This window comes from Coregonus lavaretus (assembly GCF_964263955.1).
Source record: "Coregonus lavaretus genome assembly, chromosome: 7".
Classification (NCBI taxonomy): Eukaryota; Metazoa; Chordata; class Actinopteri; order Salmoniformes; family Salmonidae; genus Coregonus; species Coregonus lavaretus.
Window position 1 is genome coordinate 19,331,030 of NC_139994.1, and position 18,715 is coordinate 19,349,744.

General features: G+C 42.0%; 1 protein-coding gene across 2 annotated transcripts; it reads right to left on the reverse strand.

Moving 5' to 3' along the window:
- Window positions 1-1,803: 1,803 nt before the first annotated feature.
- LOC311133050 (transmembrane protein 222-like) lies at window positions 1,804-16,728 on the reverse strand. 2 transcript variants are annotated; one of them, XM_084166476.1, is made up of 7 exons: window positions 16,500-16,710; window positions 14,937-15,021; window positions 12,562-12,593; window positions 9,415-9,511; window positions 9,165-9,295; window positions 8,691-8,790; window positions 1,804-6,801 (listed from the first exon to the last, which is right to left on the reverse strand). In XM_084166476.1, the coding sequence occupies exons 1-6, from the start codon at window positions 16,616-16,618 to the stop codon at window positions 8,703-8,705; spliced, it is 552 nt and encodes a 183-aa protein (XP_084022602.1). In that variant the 5' UTR covers window positions 16,619-16,710; the 3' UTR covers window positions 1,804-6,801; window positions 8,691-8,702. The 2 variants fall into 2 exon arrangements, with proteins under 2 accessions (XP_084022602.1, XP_084022601.1); XM_084166475.1 differs by lacking the exon at window positions 1,804-6,801 and having other exon boundaries at window positions 7,668-8,790; window positions 16,500-16,728.
- Window positions 16,729-18,715: the final 1,987 nt, after the last annotated feature.

An 18,715-nucleotide genomic window follows, 5' to 3' on the forward strand; every position in this document is an offset into this window, starting at 1 on the left:
GGGCTGTTTGATCCCAGCGGATGCAAGCGGAGCGTCGCTCCTCTCAAACAATGAAATTAAAGCACCATCGCATCGTAGGCTACAATCTGCGGGGAGGGGCTTTCCAGCTTTCCACGCACCCAGTCCGGAGCCTTTCTGCACTCCCACTTTAACACCATGCAGGCTAGGTCTACACTGGGCGGGAGAGAGAAATGCAACTAATGAATTTGACAAACATGTAGAAATTGGTACAGTGTCTTCATAGATTTGAGCTAGTTTTGCAACCTATGCCTTCAAATAATTACTTTATTAGGATATAGCTCATACGATCCTATTTATAGGTTATTACCAAATAATTATTAAATAAGTTATTATCTTCATGCTATTCGATAGACAGGTAGAGATTCTACCAATATGTTATAATAACCAGAAGCGCAAAATTGCCAGAATTAAGCACAGGCCTACGCACGAAGATGATTAAGAACGGACACATTCCCAGATCCTTGTGGAATGACACTTGATTAGAACTATTGTGGGGCACTTAATAAGCATCCATGGGGTCCATATCAACAACGTGTAAAATGTAAAGTTCTTAATGAATTCTATATTTTGAGCCATCAAGTTGAATACATCTGAATACGCGCCAAAGTATTTGACAATGTTATAACAATGAAGAACACAGGCTATGTGTAGAACTTTTTCATATTCCACAAGAGAAAAGTTAATCTATCCAAATCAATAAAGACGGATGCACCTTCGAGCATTTGCAGATCAAAAGCTGCGCTACAGAAAATGCAGATAAAATGGTGTGAGGTAGACGTGCCCTCCTCTCTCACTCTAGGTGATATTAGATCAACAATGCTTTTTAGAGGGAGGGGAAGCGGAGCCTCTGATGTCTGCCCCCCCTTCCTCCCCCAATGCTCTCTACAGAAAAACCAATGCTCTCTACAGAAAAAGAGGGAAAGAGCATAGAGAGGATGTTTGCAGGATGATGACAAATGGCAATTGAATCCAGGTTGTCCTTTTGATAGCCAAGTGTCAGCTCTGAAAGACGATAGGAGTGGTTGGAACAGCGGTGAAATTCACTTGAAATTTAGCGTGAATTTTTTTCAATTAGCCTTTTCTCCTTGACACAAATTAGTCTAACTATAATTTTGAGTGCATATAGTAATTAATAAGCCTATGCTGTATGAGTAGACATAAGTAATTGTCAAAGACTCCAGCCACCCTAGTCATAGACTGTTCTCTCTGCTATGGCACCGCAAGCTGTATGCGGAGCGCCAAGTCTAGGTCCAAAAGGTTTCTTAACAGCTTCTACCCCCAAGCCATAAAACTCCTGAACAGCTAATCATGGCTACCCGGACTATTTGCATTGACCCCCCACCCCACCCCTCTTTTACGCTGCTTCTACTCTGTTTATTATCTATGCATAGTCACTTTAACTCTACCCACGTGTACATATTACCTCAATTACCTCGACTAACCGGTGCCCCCGCACATTGACTCTGTACCGGTACCCCCCTGTATATAGCCTCCCTACTGTTATTTTATTTTACTGCTGCTCTTTAATTATTTGCTATTTCTATTTTTTACCTAACACTTTTTTTATTTTCTTAAAACTGCATTGTTGGTTAAGGGCCTGTAAGTAAGCATTTCACAGTAAGGTCTACACCTGTTGTATTCGGCGCATGTGGCAAATACATTTTGATTTGATTTGATAATGTGATATGATCTAGGAATAGTAGCCTAATGTATGCACTATTTCTTCAGAAATGCTTCACAAACAAATAGTCTACAATAATAAACGTCTTTATTGGTATAGTTACAGGTCATTTAAATACATTCATAGTTCACTCTGATTCTTTCATGGGAAAACTGAACTCTTCAGCAGCATAGTGACATTTCAAGGGATTAAAATAACAAAAGAAGGATATTGGTGTAAGGCTTTGTATAACTTTATATGATTATGGGCCCTCCGTCATAATAGCATCCCAACTGTCTTTTGTTAGCAGACTGAATGTGTGAAACCACAGGTGTCCACATTCCACAACCCAGCTCCTGGTTACAACCAGGGGAAAGAACATCAAATATCAATTCAACTACACTCTGAAGAGTATTACTGATTCTAGAACAGATTCTTGAACAGAACAGAATTCGAGAACAAACCAGTGAACTCTGGTACAAGTTTAAATAGGAGTGGTTCCATTGCACACACAAAAAACATGCATTCTTCTCCTTGGTTTTCCATTAGAGGAAAGGAGCAAGGTTTCAGAATGGAATCAAGGCCACAATTTACATCCAATCTTGCCTCTAAATTCTCAAAATAAACAGTGCTTCAGTCAACCTATAGAGAGAATGATCATCTAGCATAGACATTGTCCAAGGATACTAATACAAAAGAAAAGAGGCCAACTAGCCTGGTCCCAGATCTGTTTGTTCTGGATAGCCAACTCCTATGGCCATTGGCATGCCAGCACAAACAGATCTGGGACCAGGCTAGATTGAGTCCACCTACCAGAACTAAATCAATTCCACTTAAGCACAACAAATTAGTAACATATAGTATGAATTGGATTTGTAACATATAATACAAAGTCATCCATTTCGAATCATGTTACTTTTTTTTTTGCAGGACATAACATTCACTACATGACCAGAGGTATTTGGACACCTACTTGTCGAACATCTCATTCCAAAATCATGGGCATTAATATGGAGTTGGTCCCCCATTTGCTGCTATAACAGCATCCCCTCTTTTGGGAAGGCTTTCCACTAGATGTTGGAACAATGCTGCAGGGACTTGCTTCCATTCAGCCACAAAAGCATTAGTGAGGTCGGGCACTGATGTTGGGCAATTAGACCTGGCTAGCAGTCAGCGTTCCAATTCATCCCAAAAGTGTTCGATGGGGCTGAGGTCAGAGCTCTGTGCAGGCCAGTCAATTCTTCCACACCAATCTCAACAAACCATTTCTGTATGGACCTTGCTTTGTGCACGGGGACATTGTCATGCTGAAACAGGAAAGGACCTTCCCCAAACTGTTGCCACAAAGTTGGAAGCACAGAATAATCTAGAATGTCACTGTATGCTGTATCGTTAAGATTTCCCTTCACTGGAACTAAGGGGCCTAGCCGAAACATGAAGAACAGCCCCAGACCATTATTCCTCCTCCACCAAACTTTACAGTTGGCACTATGCATTGGGGCAGGTAGCGTTCTCCTGGCATCCGCCAAACCCAGATTAGTCTGTCGGACTGCTAGATGGTCAAGTGTGATACATCACTCCAGAGAACGCGTTTCCACTGCTCCAGAGTCCAATGGCGGCGGGTTTTACACCACTACAGCCAATGCTTGGCATTGCACATGGTGATTTTAGGCTTGTGTGCGGCTGCTCGGCCATGGGAACACATTTTATTAAGCTCCCGACGAACAGTTCTTGTGCTGACGTTGCTTCCAGAGGAAGTTTGGAACTCGGTAGGGAGTGTTGCAACCAAGGACAGATCATTTTTACGCGCTACGCGCTTCAGAGGTCACGTTCTGTGAGCTTGTGTGGCCTACCACCTCGCGGCTAAGCCGTTGCTGCTCCTAGACATTCCCACTTCACAATAACAGCACTTCCAGTTGACCGGGGCAGCTCTAGCAGGGCAGACATTTGACCAACTGACTTGTTGGCAAGGTGGCATCCTGTGACGGTGCCACGTTGAAGATCACTGAGCTCTTTTTTAATTTTGACCCTCTTTTTCTCCTCAATTATGTGATTACGATCTTGTCTCATCGCTGCAACTCCCCAACGGGCTCAGGAGAGGCGAAGGTCAAGTCATGCGTCCTTCGAAACTTGACCCGCAAAGCCACGCTTCTTAACCCCAGCTCGCTTAACCTGTAAGCCAGCTGCATCAATGTGTCAGAGGAAACACCATTCAACTGACGACCGAAATCAGCCTGCAGGCGCCCAGCCCTCCATAAGGAGTCGCTAGACTGCGATGAGCCAAGTAAAGCCCCCCCCCGGCCAAACCCTCCCCTAACCCGGACAACACTGGGCCAATTGTGCGCCGCCCTATGGGACTCCCGGTCATGGCCGGTTGTGACACAGCCTGGGATCGAACCCCAGGCTTTAGTGACACCGCAACACTGCAATGCAGTGCCTTAGACCGCTGCGCCACTCGGGAGGCTGTCAATGAGCTCTTCAGTAAGGCCATTCCACTGACAAATGTTTGTCTATGGAGATTGCATGGCAGTGTGCTCGATTTTATACACCTGTCAGCAAAGGGTGTGACTGAAATAGCCAAATCCACTAATTTGAAGGGGTGTCCACATACCTTTGTATACAGTGCATTCGGAAACCTGTTTTTGCTTTGTCATTATGGGGTGTTGTGTGTAGATTGATGAGGGGATGTAAGGTAACAACATGTGGAAAAAGGGAAGGGGTCTGAATACTTTCCAAATGCACTGTTTATAGTTTATCATACGAAATGGATGACGTAGTACACAATTTGATGACATAGTACACAAAAAACAGGGACCATTTTTGGTTCCTAAGCACCGTTTTCAAAACTACCGGCTGAAATAATACAAAAGTTTGTGAATGCATCTTTAACTACAAGCCCCAGTCGGTTTGTTCACACTGAGCAGAGCTATTCTCCTGCATCTCAGGTGATCCTCATCACTCACCGACAATATCAGTCATCAATGACGTCAGGAAGGAGGGACAACCCTTCTACTGTTAGTTTTAATCTACCTTTCTATTACATGGCACCTCCTACACTCTTTGAAAAAAGGAGCCATCTACCATAGAACCTAAAAGGGCTGTCCCCATTGGAGAACTCTTATTATTTTACACATACAAACGTCATCATCATACAAACATCTACATCACACCCGCCCAGACCCACTAGCACACACCCCCATCTCCAGCGCCCACATCACTTTATGCCACATGGCCTCAAACTGCACCATTTTGTTTCTCTCCGTAGCACACACACTTTCAACATTTAGATAATAAAGCATTTGACCTTTCCATTGTGTAAATTACGGAGGATTGGTTGATTTCCAGTCTTTAAGTATACATTTAAAAAAAGATGATTGGCGAGAAAAGTATGGTCCAACCCATTGAGTAGCTCACTGCACCCTCATACAGTATGTCGTCTTAAAATAAGAAGAAAGACAGATTAAAAGTAAATTTACACTAATACTTCTGACAGCCAATTTTCTAACTCTGCCTAGAACTTTTTGACTTTATAACATTCCCAGAAGAATTATTGAGTCATTATTAGTTTTACACTTCAGACATGACTCTGCCATTGTGCTGTAGAATTTGTGAATGTTGTCACTTGTATAATAAATTCTATGCATACATTTATACTGGATTAAACGTTCATTTTAGTTAACTGTAATCTCGTTAGTTATGTTCCAACATTCCCTCAATCTTGTGCCAATATCAGTTATTTTTAAGTCTTGGTTCCGATAATTTATATTTTTTCCTAAGAGATTGTCAGTTGGATATGCTCTCTACAAGGTTTTGTATAGTTTACCTATCATATGAATATCATTTTCTGACGCAAATAGGATTCCCTCAAGATTGCTCTGATGTCCATAGGAAAACTCGTTGGAGAACTCTTTTTGGTTCCAGGTAGAATCCTTTTGGTTCCATGTAGGACCCTTTCCACAGAGGGTTCTACGTGGAACCAAAAAGGGTTCTCCTATGGGGACAGCTGAAGAATCCTTTTGGAACCCTTTTTTCTAAGAGTGTAGACACAATTAATATCAAGACTGGGAAACTGGGTCAACTATGGATCATTTAAAAGGTCTGTTACACTCTAGTCTATTATGTGCTATACCTTTATCATACATACTATCATGGACAACCACATCATTTTAGAAAACCATTTGTGGTAATAAATAAGTGTATATAAATGTATTGTTATATGCAGTCATCCAATATCATATGCAGTTATCATCAATTCCCCAAAAAGAAACAGGATTCAAGAAAATAGTTTTATGTCCACAAAGACATAGAACATGCAGCCAGGACATGCACAACCGCCCCTCATGCATGCACACACCCATACGCTTCTATTGACATACACACTCACTCATGCATTCAGGTACAAATTTGCTTCATTGCAGAACAGTGACGAGTTTTGATATGATATTGTATCGTACGGTATAGCATGAAGAAAACTAAGGATAGTTAATTTACAATATAAATTAAAACAGAAAATTAAACAGGATATTTGAGATTATACAATCAAACCTAAGACAATATCACTTGGTCTAATATTTACACATGAACATGAACATGAAAGGGAAAAGAAAGATGAGAAAGAAGCCATAGTACCTCTAGGTATAGCTACACCAAAGGAATGTAAATATCCTGGAAAGAATTGGCATCTTGGCATAAAATCACCAACAGCTACAGAAGTAGTGTAAAACTGCCTTGACTGTGAATGTAATGGAAAACAAAGAAGGATCTTTAAAGACCTCCTATACAAATCTATACGTTATATTTTTTTTACATACAATTTGGGGTTATTGCAGTAGTAGATCAACATCTATCACATGGAATTTCAAATAATAAAGTCCAACAAGTGAGAAAGAAGCAGGAATGTGAAAAGGGCTACATGGAGATGCATTGATATTTCACAATGTCCTAATCTCATCTGAGACAGCAGGAGAGACACTTTCTCTGGCACAGGAGGAGAGGAGACTCTGGCTCAGTAATTGTTATTTTCAGCACGGTTACACATTATGCTGAATGCGTAACCAGGCCAGCTCATTACATCGGTTCAGTTCAGCTCGGTAGTGCGACAAGGGTATGGGTGCGTAAACCTGGAGGATAAAGAAAAAAAAGTCTCAAGGCTCAGCGCTTTCACTCCAAACAATGAGGGGATTTGATCCTGCTACCGCAGAAGAAAGTCATGGCAATGGATTTTGTGTGCCAACCGTCATCTAGGACAGGGTTTCCCAAACGCGGTCCTGGGGCCCCCCGTGTGCACGTTTTGGTCTTTGCCCTAGCGCTACACAGCTGATTCAAATAATCAACGCTTGATGATGAGTTGGTTATTTGAATCAGCTGTGTAGCGCTAGGGCAAAAACCAAAATGTGCATCCAAGGGGGGCCCCAGGACCGAGTTTGGGAAACTCTGATCTAGGATTAGCTAGTGTTTGAAAGTAGGCTACTACATACAAAATCAATATAGATGGTAAGGTCTAAAAATGTAGTTGAGCCATTAATGTACATACACGTTATCCAGGAAGACCTATGATCGAAGATAAATTGTTTTTCAGGCACCAACTATACGAATTACTTTCATTTTGTCAATAACCCAGACAGAGCCAGTTTTCAGAGGTACTTCTTTCTTCTGGGGCACATTAAGGTTGAAGTTTGAGCGTGGAAAGGATCAGAAAGCAGTGATCCCTCTCCTGTAGGGACCGGAAAGGTCTACATTTGGCATGCTCACATTCTAGAACATAAATGAACTCTGCAGCATTCCAAAACATCATGCATTGCATTCCCATCTGCAGTCCAGAGTTATGAGTCCAGGGTTCCACAGAGGTTACCATGGCCACTGTAGGAAGTATCTGAATAATCCAATACACTTAATGAGATTATCTGAAATCTATAATCTGTAATCCCGTTTTGAAAAGAGACATCATTAAAACGGGTCTAAACATAATTGTCAATAGAGTTCTAAGAAAAATACAAATATTTTAATAAGATGCAGATACAAGCAGTTAAATTAGACTCATAGATATTATACAAGATATGAAGCATCACTTGCTTATAGCAGAGTTTTGAGAATTATTATCCTGGATACACACCAATGTAGTAAATAGATATAATTAATTGAAACAAATCACTCTTGGTGAATCACAGGTTATTAAAAGTTGCAGTAATAGGAACTGTATCAAACCAACTGTAAAATGCCAATGCAATAACACATTTCTTGAAAGGCATTAAAGTGAAATATCATGTTTTCTGTTCGAAGCATCAAGATGGAGTATGGGAAGCACTAAGTCAGTGGATCATCATCATAGTCCCATGTCATTAGATGGATGGTGGGTGTTTGTTTCAGTATGGTAGGAGAGAAAGACATGGATGCTGCTGTCCCTGTGGGAGACAAGACTACTACCCCTGAAAGAAAGAACAACCCCTGCCCCTCTACCATTGCTCCTTTAGTCTACAGAAACAGCAACATCCTCATCATTTCTAAGTAATGGATGGTTACGATGGTCTATACCCCCATAGTAAACCTTCATTGAAAATCAAAACATTTGAAAATTGCATACAAATTCATGGGGTTGGGATGTGTGTGGGGGGCATTAAAACATAAGTAAGATACTGTCTATCAAGAACAATTAACCTCAACCCCAAAATAAACATAAAACTAAATTGCCATCCACCACCATTGAAAAGCAGGTTGCCTGATCCTAGAAACAAGCAGGCTGTGTGTTAAGTTGAGTGAAGGATGTTTTGGCTTTCTCTTCATTCTCCTGTCATTGGTTGGTTTGTTGATGGGGTGTCACAGTTCCATGTCTTTTTTTCCTCACAAGCAGAGTAGAGTAGGTGTAGAGTGACACCTCCCACCTCAACTTCCAACCTGCAGGGGGGTCCCCCTTCCCCCTGTGTGCGCTCACCTCACTCAACCCCCATCTCCCTCGCCTCCCTCCTGCAAGGAGTCCCTCCCCCTTACCACCCTATAAGCTGTGTCCTCCCACCTGGTTGGCTGGTCACCGCAGGTTAATGGTCAGAGCCACAGTCAGGATAATACCCAGCAACATGAGGAAGGGAAGCCAGGTCTTCAGGAACCCTGCACAGCTGGAAAGGGGAAACACAGAGAGACAGAGAGGGGAGGGCAAAGAGAGTGGGCAATACAGACGGGGAGCAAAGAAAAGGGGAAGGAGAGAGATAAGAGAGTGTCTTGACAGCACACGCTTGAGATCGCACGCATGTAATCAATTACACAGAGGCTCAGGTGGTCACCATGGCAACCTCTAAGATCCAGCCTGGCCCTGGGACCCAGAGAGTACACATACCCATTATCCAGCCCTACCTCGCATGGCTTTGTGGAGCATAAGTAAGATACAGTTCTGGCTCTAAAAAAGTTCAGTCACACTGTGGTAATTCTTAACATCAATGCAAATGCAGGAGATTCTTTTGACCGGAACTATTTTGCAGCAGTATCTCAGTACCTGACATGTTTGCCGTGGACTAGGGAGAGCAGACAGAGATTGATCATGTTCCACGAGGTCTTATTCTCGTAACGCATCAGGTTCAGAGCCATGGCCACATGGGAGTGACAGTTGTCACAGCAGAGGTTGTGCTGGAGAGAGAGAGAAGTATAATCAACGGCACCCCTGGAACAGTTTAGGGGTTAAGCACTCCTGCACAACAGCAGGAGATGGCATCTATGATACCTAGAATCCCACCACATTTCCTTACCATTCTGTTTTTGTACTCCTCTGAGGCGTCACGCACTGCTGTGTCCCAGGCGTTGGAGCCACTAGCATACACCTTGGCTACGTCCAGCATCCAGTACCTTCAAATACATAGAAACTAAAGTTACTACTCTGTAGCCTGGTCCCAGATCTGTTTGTGCTGTCTTGAGTTGGGTATACTGCACAAATAGATCTGGGTCCAAGCTAACTGCTCTGCACCAATATTCTCTCTCAGAATTGCATTTAAATAATAAATAATGCACAAATGCTTTAATTCTAGATACAGTGGGGTCCGAAATGATTGACACCTTGATAAAGATGAGCAATAATGACAAAACAAAACATTATGAACACCTGCTCTTTCCATGACAGACTGACCAGGTGAATCCAGGTGAAAGCTATGATGCCTTACTGATGTCACTTGTTAAATCCACTTTAAAATCAGTGTAGATGAAGGGGAGACAGGTTAACACATTATTTTTAACCCTTGAGACATGGATTGTGTATACGTGCCATTCAGAGGGTGAATGGGAACTAATAAATATTTAAGTGCCTTTGAACGGGGTATGGTAGTAAGTGCCAGGCGCACCGGTTTGAGTGTGTCAAGAACTACAATGCTGCTGAGTTTCACGCTCAACAGTTTCCTGTGTGTATCAAGAATGGTCCACCACCCAAACGACATCCAGCCAACTTGACAACTGTGGGAAGCATTGGAGTGAACATGGGCCAGCATCCCTGTGGAACGCTTTGACACCTTGTAGAGTCTATGCCCCGACTAATTGAGGCTGTTCTGAGGGCAAAAGCGGGGGGGTGCAACTAAATATTAGGAAGGTGTTCCTAATGTTTTGTACACTCTGTGTATATTATAAAAATTAAAAAAATATATATATATTATTGTATACTAGTACAATTGCTCTGAGAAATAATTGTTTGTTCAACTAGTAATAAAAACACAAAAAATAAATAAAGTATCAAAAGTTTAGGATTCGGTCCCATATTCTTAACATGCAATGACTACATAAAGCGTGTGACTCTACAAACTTGTTGGATGCATTTGCAGATTATTTTGTGCCCAATATAAATTAATGGTAAATAATGTATTGTGTCATTTTAGAGTCATTTTTATTGTAAATAAGAACAGAATATGTTTCTAAACATTTCTTCTGCCTTTTCCCACCTGGACAAAAGGAACACCTATGTGAGAATGCTGTTCATTGACTACAGCTCAGCGTTCAACACCATAGTGCCCTCAAAGCTCATCACTAAGCTATGGACCCTGGGACTAAACACCTCCCTCTGCAACTGGATCCTGGACTTCCTGACGGGCCGCTCCCAGGTGGTAAGGGTAGGTAACAACAAATCCGCCACGCTGATCCTCAACACGGGGGCCCCTCGGGTGCGTGCTTAGTCCCCTCATGTACTCCCTGTTCAACATGACTGCGTGGCCAAGCACGACTCAAACACCATCATTAAGTTTGCCAACGACACAACAGTGGTAGGCCTGATCACCGACAACGATGAGAAAGCCTATAGGGAGTAGGTCAGAGACCTGGCAGTGTGGTGCCAGGATAACAACCTCTCCCTCAACGTGATCAACACAAAGGAGATGATCTTGGACTACAGGAAAAGGCGGGCCGAGCACGCCCCCATTCTCATCGACGGGGCTGTAGTGGAGCAGGTTGAGAGCTTCAAGTTCCTTGGTGTTCACATCACCAACAAACTGTCATGGTCCAAACACAACAAGACTGTCGTGAAGAAGGCATGACAACACCTTTTCCCCCTCAGGAGACTGAGAAGATTTGGCATGGGTCCTCAGATCCTCAAAACGTTCTACAGCTGCACCATCGAGAGCATCCTGACTGGTTGCATCATTTACATTTTTAGTCATTTAGCAGACGCTCTTATCCAGAGCGACTTACATCACCGCCTGGTACGGCAACTGCTCGGCCTCTGACCGCAAGACGCTACAGAGGGTAGTGCGTACGGCCCAGTACATCACTGGGGCCAAGCTTCCTGCCATCCAGGACCTCTATACCAGGCGGTGTCAGAGGAAGGTCCTAAAAATTGCCAAAGACTCCAGCCACCCTAGTCATAGACTGTTCTCTCTGCTACAGCACGGCAAGCAGTACCGGAGCACCAAGTCTTGGTCCAAAAGGCTTCTTAACAGCTTCAACCCCCAAGCCATAAGACTGCTGAACAGCTAATCAAATGGCTATTTGCATTGACCACCCACTTTTTAAAGCTGCTGCTACTCGCTGTTTATTATCTATGCATAGTCACTTTACCCCTACCTACATGTACATATTACCTCTATTATCTCGACTAACCGGTATCCCCTGTATATAGCCTCGTTATTTTATTGTTGCTCTTTTATTTTTTACTTTAGTTTATTTAGTAAATATTTTCTAACTCTTATTTTTCTTAAAACTGCATTGTTGGTTAAGGGCTTGTAAGTAAGCATTTCACGGTAAGGTCTACACCTGTTGTATTCGGCGCACGTGACAAATCAATTTAGATTTGATTTACATTAAATGTGGATGCTACCATGATTACGGATAATTCTGAAAGAATCGTGAGTAATCATGAGAAAGTTAGAGGTTCAAAGATCATACCCCCAAGACATGCTAACCTCTCACCATTACAATAACAGGGGAGGTTAGCATGTCTTCGGGGTATGATCTTTGACCATCTGTAACTTTCTCACTGATCATAATTCACGATTCATTCAGGATTATCCTAATTGTATTAGTATAAAATAATAGAATTTCACGTTTTTTTGTTGTTGTTGCATACAATATAGCCCAGTATGAATGATTTATTTTATACAGTCATTATTGCTCATCTTTATCAAGGCTGTCAATAATTTCAGACCCCACTGTATGTTGAGAAAAGATGCTGAGGTTTTAATATCCCTCTACTGATTTGACCATGAAGAGGATAATAAATATTTTAGTCATCAGGATAAGAATCAAAACACAGTCCCCTGTAGCTCAGTTGGTAGAGTATGGCGCTTGCAACGCCAGAGTTGTGGGTTCGTTTCCCACGGGGGGCCAGTATGAAAATGTATGCACTCACTAACTGTAAGTCGCTCTGGATAAGAGCGTCTGCTAAATGACTAAAATGTAAATGTAAAAACATTCCATTTACTTACTTTGTTGGTCTCCCAAAGGCCATGTTGTCTTCCTGCAATAAAACACAAAGAAAATAATATGCAATATAAATGGCAATGCGTTCATTATATCAAGCCTAATGAATGATGCAAAAACAAATGTTAAATCACCCTAAAGCACACTTTTTGGGGTATCTTAATGTTAATAAATTCAGTAGATATCAACAACAAACCATATAAGGTGTTGAAGTGCTACAGGAAGCAGAGGAGGTGCTAGCCTGGCATTGGTGTGTGTGCGTGTTACAGTTTACCCCACTAATTGTCCCCTGGGGCAGTTTCACTTACTGTCCTAATTTATTTGTATTTTATTTATTTAACCATGAAAGACCCTTGAGTGTTAGAAACATATAATTACATATAGGATCTCTGTGTTTATAAACCTATTTTATTATGATTCTGCCAACCAGGCTGGCTGGGAGTGGAATACAAAACATGGACAGGGGGTAGAGGTGTATCAGATCATGGAATTCCCACTGAGGCCATTAAAACTAGTGAACAGTTACAAAGCTTACAGCTGGGATCTTCCAAACACCACAAAGAGAGCAAGTTGTCTAGCTAGAACAGGGATGGGCAACCTTGACTGGGGTGGGGGCCACAAAATCTGAACTCATCAGTGGAGGCCGGAATAGAGTGAATGGAATGGTATCAAACATGGTTTTCATGCGTTTGATACCATTCCATTCAATCCATTCCAGCCATTATACTCCTTTCCAGCCATTATTATGAGCCATCCTCCCCTCAGCAGCCTCCACTGAGTGACCGCAGTGGCTAGCTGGTCTGCATACCCACACATGCAGTCAGAGCCGGCCCTAGACTTTTGGGGACCCTAAGTGAATCAATGGGGCCACCCAGTCGGTAATTCGATCCTGATTACTACAAGTTTAGATAGCTGGCTAGAAAAATGTTTTTCGCTGACATGGCTAATTGAGTGACTGTCAGTGACTGACATAGCAAGATAAAAACTGCTGATGCACAACTATAGCATTCTACTATTCTAATGCTCAACAGTAAGTTGAGACCCCGACTGAGTCCCCCCACCCCCCAACCCCGCTTTTGGAAATTGATCAGCGGGCCTACAAAGGGGGGCCGCAGCCGCCATGTACCCATCCCCGAGCTACAACAAATATTACACTAACATTTAGAAAAGCTCACGCTGGAGAAAGTGGAGGGGGAGGGGTTTGGTCTCTAGTTCTTATCCCTGTACAGACCAGGGTAATCCTATGGGTATAGATACTTTTTTTCAATTTAGCAATCCCAAAGAATGGATTTTCTTTTTGGGGCCAACACAGTGTGCTTATAGGGGAGCTTCAGAGAGTTAACAGACCATATTGAACTCTCTATTGATCCCTGAAGGGACTTATATGTCCCTGACAAGTTCTCCCAGGCAGGCCAATGTAATAGTGAGCAAACACACACACACACCTACTCTTGAAACCTAGTCCCCAGTCGAGTCCCTTTACTCAGTACTTTGTTGAAGTACCTTTGGCAGCGATTACAGTCTAGAATCTTCTTGGGTATGATGCTACAAGCTTGGCACACCTGTATTTGGGGAGTTTCTCCCATTCTTCTCTGCAGTTAATTTTATTAAAACTTATAGGGTGTGTCTATATATGGAGAAAAATAAACAGTTTAAAAATGTTGACCAATTGGACAGACGACTTTCGGGGACAGCTCTAAACAGGACGCACCTGAGCTCAATTTTGAGTCTCAGAGCAAAGGGTCTGAATACTTATGTAAATAAGGTATTTCTGTTTCTTATTTTGAATACATTTGCAAAAGATTCTATGAAGCTGTTTTAGCTTTGTCATTATGGGGTATTGTGTGTAGATTGATGAGGAAAATGTGTATTTAATCAATTTTAGAATAAGGCTGTAACGTAACAAAATGTGGAAAAAGTAAAGGGGTCTGAATACTTTCCGAATGCACTGTATATAAATCTATAGTTCACTACAGGCAGCCGAGAGATATTTCAATGTGGTTTAAAGCCAGTTCTTCCGATTTATACTTGCCTGTTCCCAAATCTGTTCACCAACTCTTATGAGGTCTGGGTATAACAAGTATTACAGACGAAGCTCAACATCCTGGAACAGTGACGGGCGGTTTCCCCCCGACCAAGATTAATCTACAGGAGTAGGCTTAATCTGGGTCCGGGAAATGGGCCCTAAATCTATGCTAGTGTGTGTAGTGTGTCTAGTCCCATCAGGATTTCAACCAAATTATCTGGGTCAATTTCCTTCAGCCGCTTCAGAGAAAGAAAAGAAAAAGAGGGTAGAGAGAAAAAAAAACATAAGAGAGGAAGAACACAAGAGGAAAGAAAGAACAGAAGAAGAGAGGAGAGGTAGAACAGAAGTACTCACAGAGACAAAGTAGGGCCCAGCAAAGTCCCGGATGACACCAGAAGAGGTGCAGATTCCCATGTGTCCAATGAATGGTAGCAGCCATCTGAATAAGACGAATAATATGATTTAAATAGACATTAAAAGGTCAAATAATAGTCTGCTTTACTGTCACAATAAAATAAAACAAATAACTAATTGTTGAGTTCTTTGTGATTTACACAACAATGTATTCACTGTGGATGACTTTCAAAGCAAAGGTTCTCTCCAGTTCCAAGGTGGGATAAAGCCCAACTGATTAAATTAACAGACAGGGCAGTGTATCGGCCACTAACCCTAATGCCTCAATCAGACCGACAGCGTCAATGCATTTTAGTACACCAGAAGTACATTCATTTCAAATGAAACGCTGCGTTTGCCTTGCAGCATTGCGTTGCTGAGGCAGTTGCAGTGCGTTGTGTGTGGTGCATACGTTGGATTTATCCAACGTATGCATGAAATTGTATTCGTAGACTTGACAGAAATAGTAGCAAAAGGTGAATGTTGAACTCTTGAGAAATGCTCATAAATCTGGCAGCCCACTAGAGCATATTCATATGATTGGTTTATACCAGTGATCCCCTTCTATTATGCATTCAAGGGATGTTCTTTTGCAACAGTGAAATGGTGCAGGAGAGAGAGGCACAGCACAGATGAGGCATCCTAGATAATGCCTGATCCAATATTAATCTCACAGGATTCCTGGAGAGAGTGCAGTGCAGTCGGGCCGACCTAAATACTAAGCAGTGAGATGTTATGTGGGGCAGGTGAGTTGTTGGGTAAAAAGCAGGTGGTGAGCACTGTCTGTGTGCCCCAAATGGCACCCTATTCTCTTTAGTGCACACATTTTGACCAGAGCCAAAGGGAATAGGGTTCCATTAAGTACACATTCTGTATCAGTCTCCTCCTTGATCCAAAATACACTCCCTACAACACTACACCACAATCATATTTAAATATAGCTAACAGGTAGACTAAATAACTGGTGATTTCATGAAATACATTTCTGTTTTGAAACAGCTAAACCATAGAAATTAGCCCATTTTGTTTTGGTAGCCTGATAAAAACGTATAATGTGCAAAATGCCAATGATACAGCAGCCTACAACCTGTGTGTGAAGATGACGTCACTTTGAACAACTGTAGCAGCTCGTGGCTTTGACACAATGTAGCGACTTGCTTCGCTGAAACCGATAGATTGTTTCAAGCCACTTTGATACAAAGCCAGCTGGTTGGATTAATTATTTTGTAGCCATGTAGCTAACGTTATTGTAACCTAGTTAGCCTGTGTGCCTTTTTACGAAGCCAGCAAAGGCTAACTAGCCACGGGGCTATGCTGTCAACTGTCCCTGACTGAGTCCGTCGAAAAAGGAAAGTCACCGTTTTAAATTAGACAATTTTTTTGGAACATATCGGCATTTCTAACCGAGATAGCAACTGGCTAGCCAGCTAGATAACGTTAGTTTCCGAGCTGTCACCAATAACTCGCCCCATTATGATCACGCGCAAAACAAAGTAGACATGCATGTTTACTCCGGGAACTCACGATAGCACGGGGATAGGTGTCCACACGATACAGTAGGGGTAACGGCTCGTATCTGGGTCTATTCTCTCAAAGGCTATGTGGTAATTCTTCATGGTGTCGATTTCGACAACATCCGCCATCACCAACTGTGAAAAATGAATTTCATCACAGATTATCCATTATATTGACCAGATACTCTGGTGGCCGCTCTGTCAATGAAAATAACTGTCTTTAAAAATGGAAGGCGTTCGGGAAGTGGCCAGATCAGGTGGGGCCATTCTAGCCAATGAGAGAGCAGATACGCGTGTGAACAACTATATCATAAACATAATGATTTTTTTTATTTTTATAATCAGTTTTTAATTTAAAGTTAGGGTTGGGCATAAAGTTAGAAGTGTGGTTAGGGTTAAAATCACATTTTAAGAAGATACATTGTAGAAATAGACGGGGTTTATGGCTGTGGTTGTGCTTAAACTAGCGATGCCCAGGCCCAACTCCGATATAAAGTTTTTTCTCAAAGTTTCTTGGATGTTAGGTGTCCTACTTAAATCAGTACACTCATAACAACCTAAACATTACGAAACTTCTATTCGATCAAATAAGCAACACGTAGCAAATAAACCATTCTATTTGTTTGTTAACCAAATTCAACACTCATTGGTCTCCAGACAAAAATGCATTGCTTGGTGAGCGAAAATAAAAGACACCTGCTAGAGTAGACAGATTTTGGGCCCAGTTATCCCTCTCGCTTCGCCTCTTCCTCTCTGACTTCATTCGCCCCACTTCCTGGCAAGTGGAAACCACCAGCGTCTCCATTTTGACAGCAGGCGCGAGCTTCCGGGATGTCCGCATTCTACAAGCATCAGTATAAGAGATGAGAGTTATCAGAATTAGTTACTGTCTTTCCCCTAAATCTTTGAGCTTCTGCAAGATAATATGTCAACAATATGTGAAGACAGATTAAAACCACACTGTAGAAAAATGATACCACCTTTCAAATGTCATATTATCTCTATGTACAATCAGTAATATAAAACTCTCAATCACAAACAATATAATCACTAACATACAGAAAAAGTGAAGAGTCACTTCACTTATAAGAAGCCAATAGGCCTATACAGAGGGGAAAGGAAACAACATAAGCACCTCACAATCAGACAGCCAGGACTGTGAATGCTGAGTTCTCAGACTCTAAACCCAATTATCTATTTGCAATTATACTGAACAAAAATATAAACGCAACATGCACAATTTCAAACATTTTACTGAGTTACAGTTCATGTAAGGAAATCAGTCAATTGAAATAAATTCATTAGGCCCTAATCTATGGATTTCACGTGACTGGGAATACAGAAATGCATCTGTTGGTCACAGATACCTTTAAAAAATGGGCCTCACAATGGGCCTCAGGATCTCGTCACAGTATCTCTGTGCATTCAAACTGCCATCGATAAAATGCAATTGTGTTTGTTGACCGTAGCTTATGCCTGCTCATACCATAACCCCACCGCCACCATGGGGCACTCTGTTCACAACATTGACATCAGCAAAGCGCTCGCCCACACGACACCATACACATGGTCTTGGAGGTACTGCCAAATTCTCAAAAATGATATCGGAGGTTGCTTATGGTAGAGAAATGAACATTACATTCTCTGGCAACAGCTCTGGTGGACATTCCTGCAGTCAGCATGACAATTGCAAGCTCCCTCAAAACTTGAGACATCTGTGGCATTGTGTTGTGTGACAAAACTGCAAGTTTTAAAGTGGCCTTTTATTGTCCCCAGCACAAGGTGCACATGTGTAATGATCATACTGTTTAATCAGCTTCTTGATATGCCACACCTGTCAGGTGGATGGATTATCTTGGCAAAAAAGTAATGCTCACTAACAGGGATGTAAACAAATGTGTGCACAACATTTGAGAGAAATAAGCTTTTTGTGCGTATGGAACATTTCGGGGATATTTGATTTCAGCTCATGAAACATGGGACCAACAATTTACATGTTGCGTTTATATTTTTGTTCAGTATAGATGCACTGACTAACATTACCCCTAAAGTTCTGCTAAATTGTGGATTTCAGGTGGTTTATGGGACTTTAAATACATCAATATTTGCTTTATATTACATAAATAGATCGTTTTGGCTTATGTTCAAGCCAGCACATGGAGGAGAAGGACTCAGAGGTGGGGTGGGGGTGCAGGTTGCAGGCAGAAGCAGAGGCAGACACAGCTA

Excerpts from the sequence above, each read along its gene's own strand:
- LOC311133050 (XM_084166476.1), bottom strand. The coding sequence starts at position 16,618 with ATGGCGGATGTTGTCGAAATCGACACCATGAAGAATTACCACATAGCC. Across the intron at positions 12,594-14,936 it reads CTGGGCCCTACTTTGTCTCT|GAAGACAACATGGCCTTTGG; the intron begins GTGAGTACTTCT and ends GTTTTATTGCAG. Across the intron at positions 9,296-9,414 it reads AGGAGTACAAAAACAGAATG|CACAACCTCTGCTGTGACAA; the intron begins GTAAGGAAATGT and ends CTCTCTCTCCAG.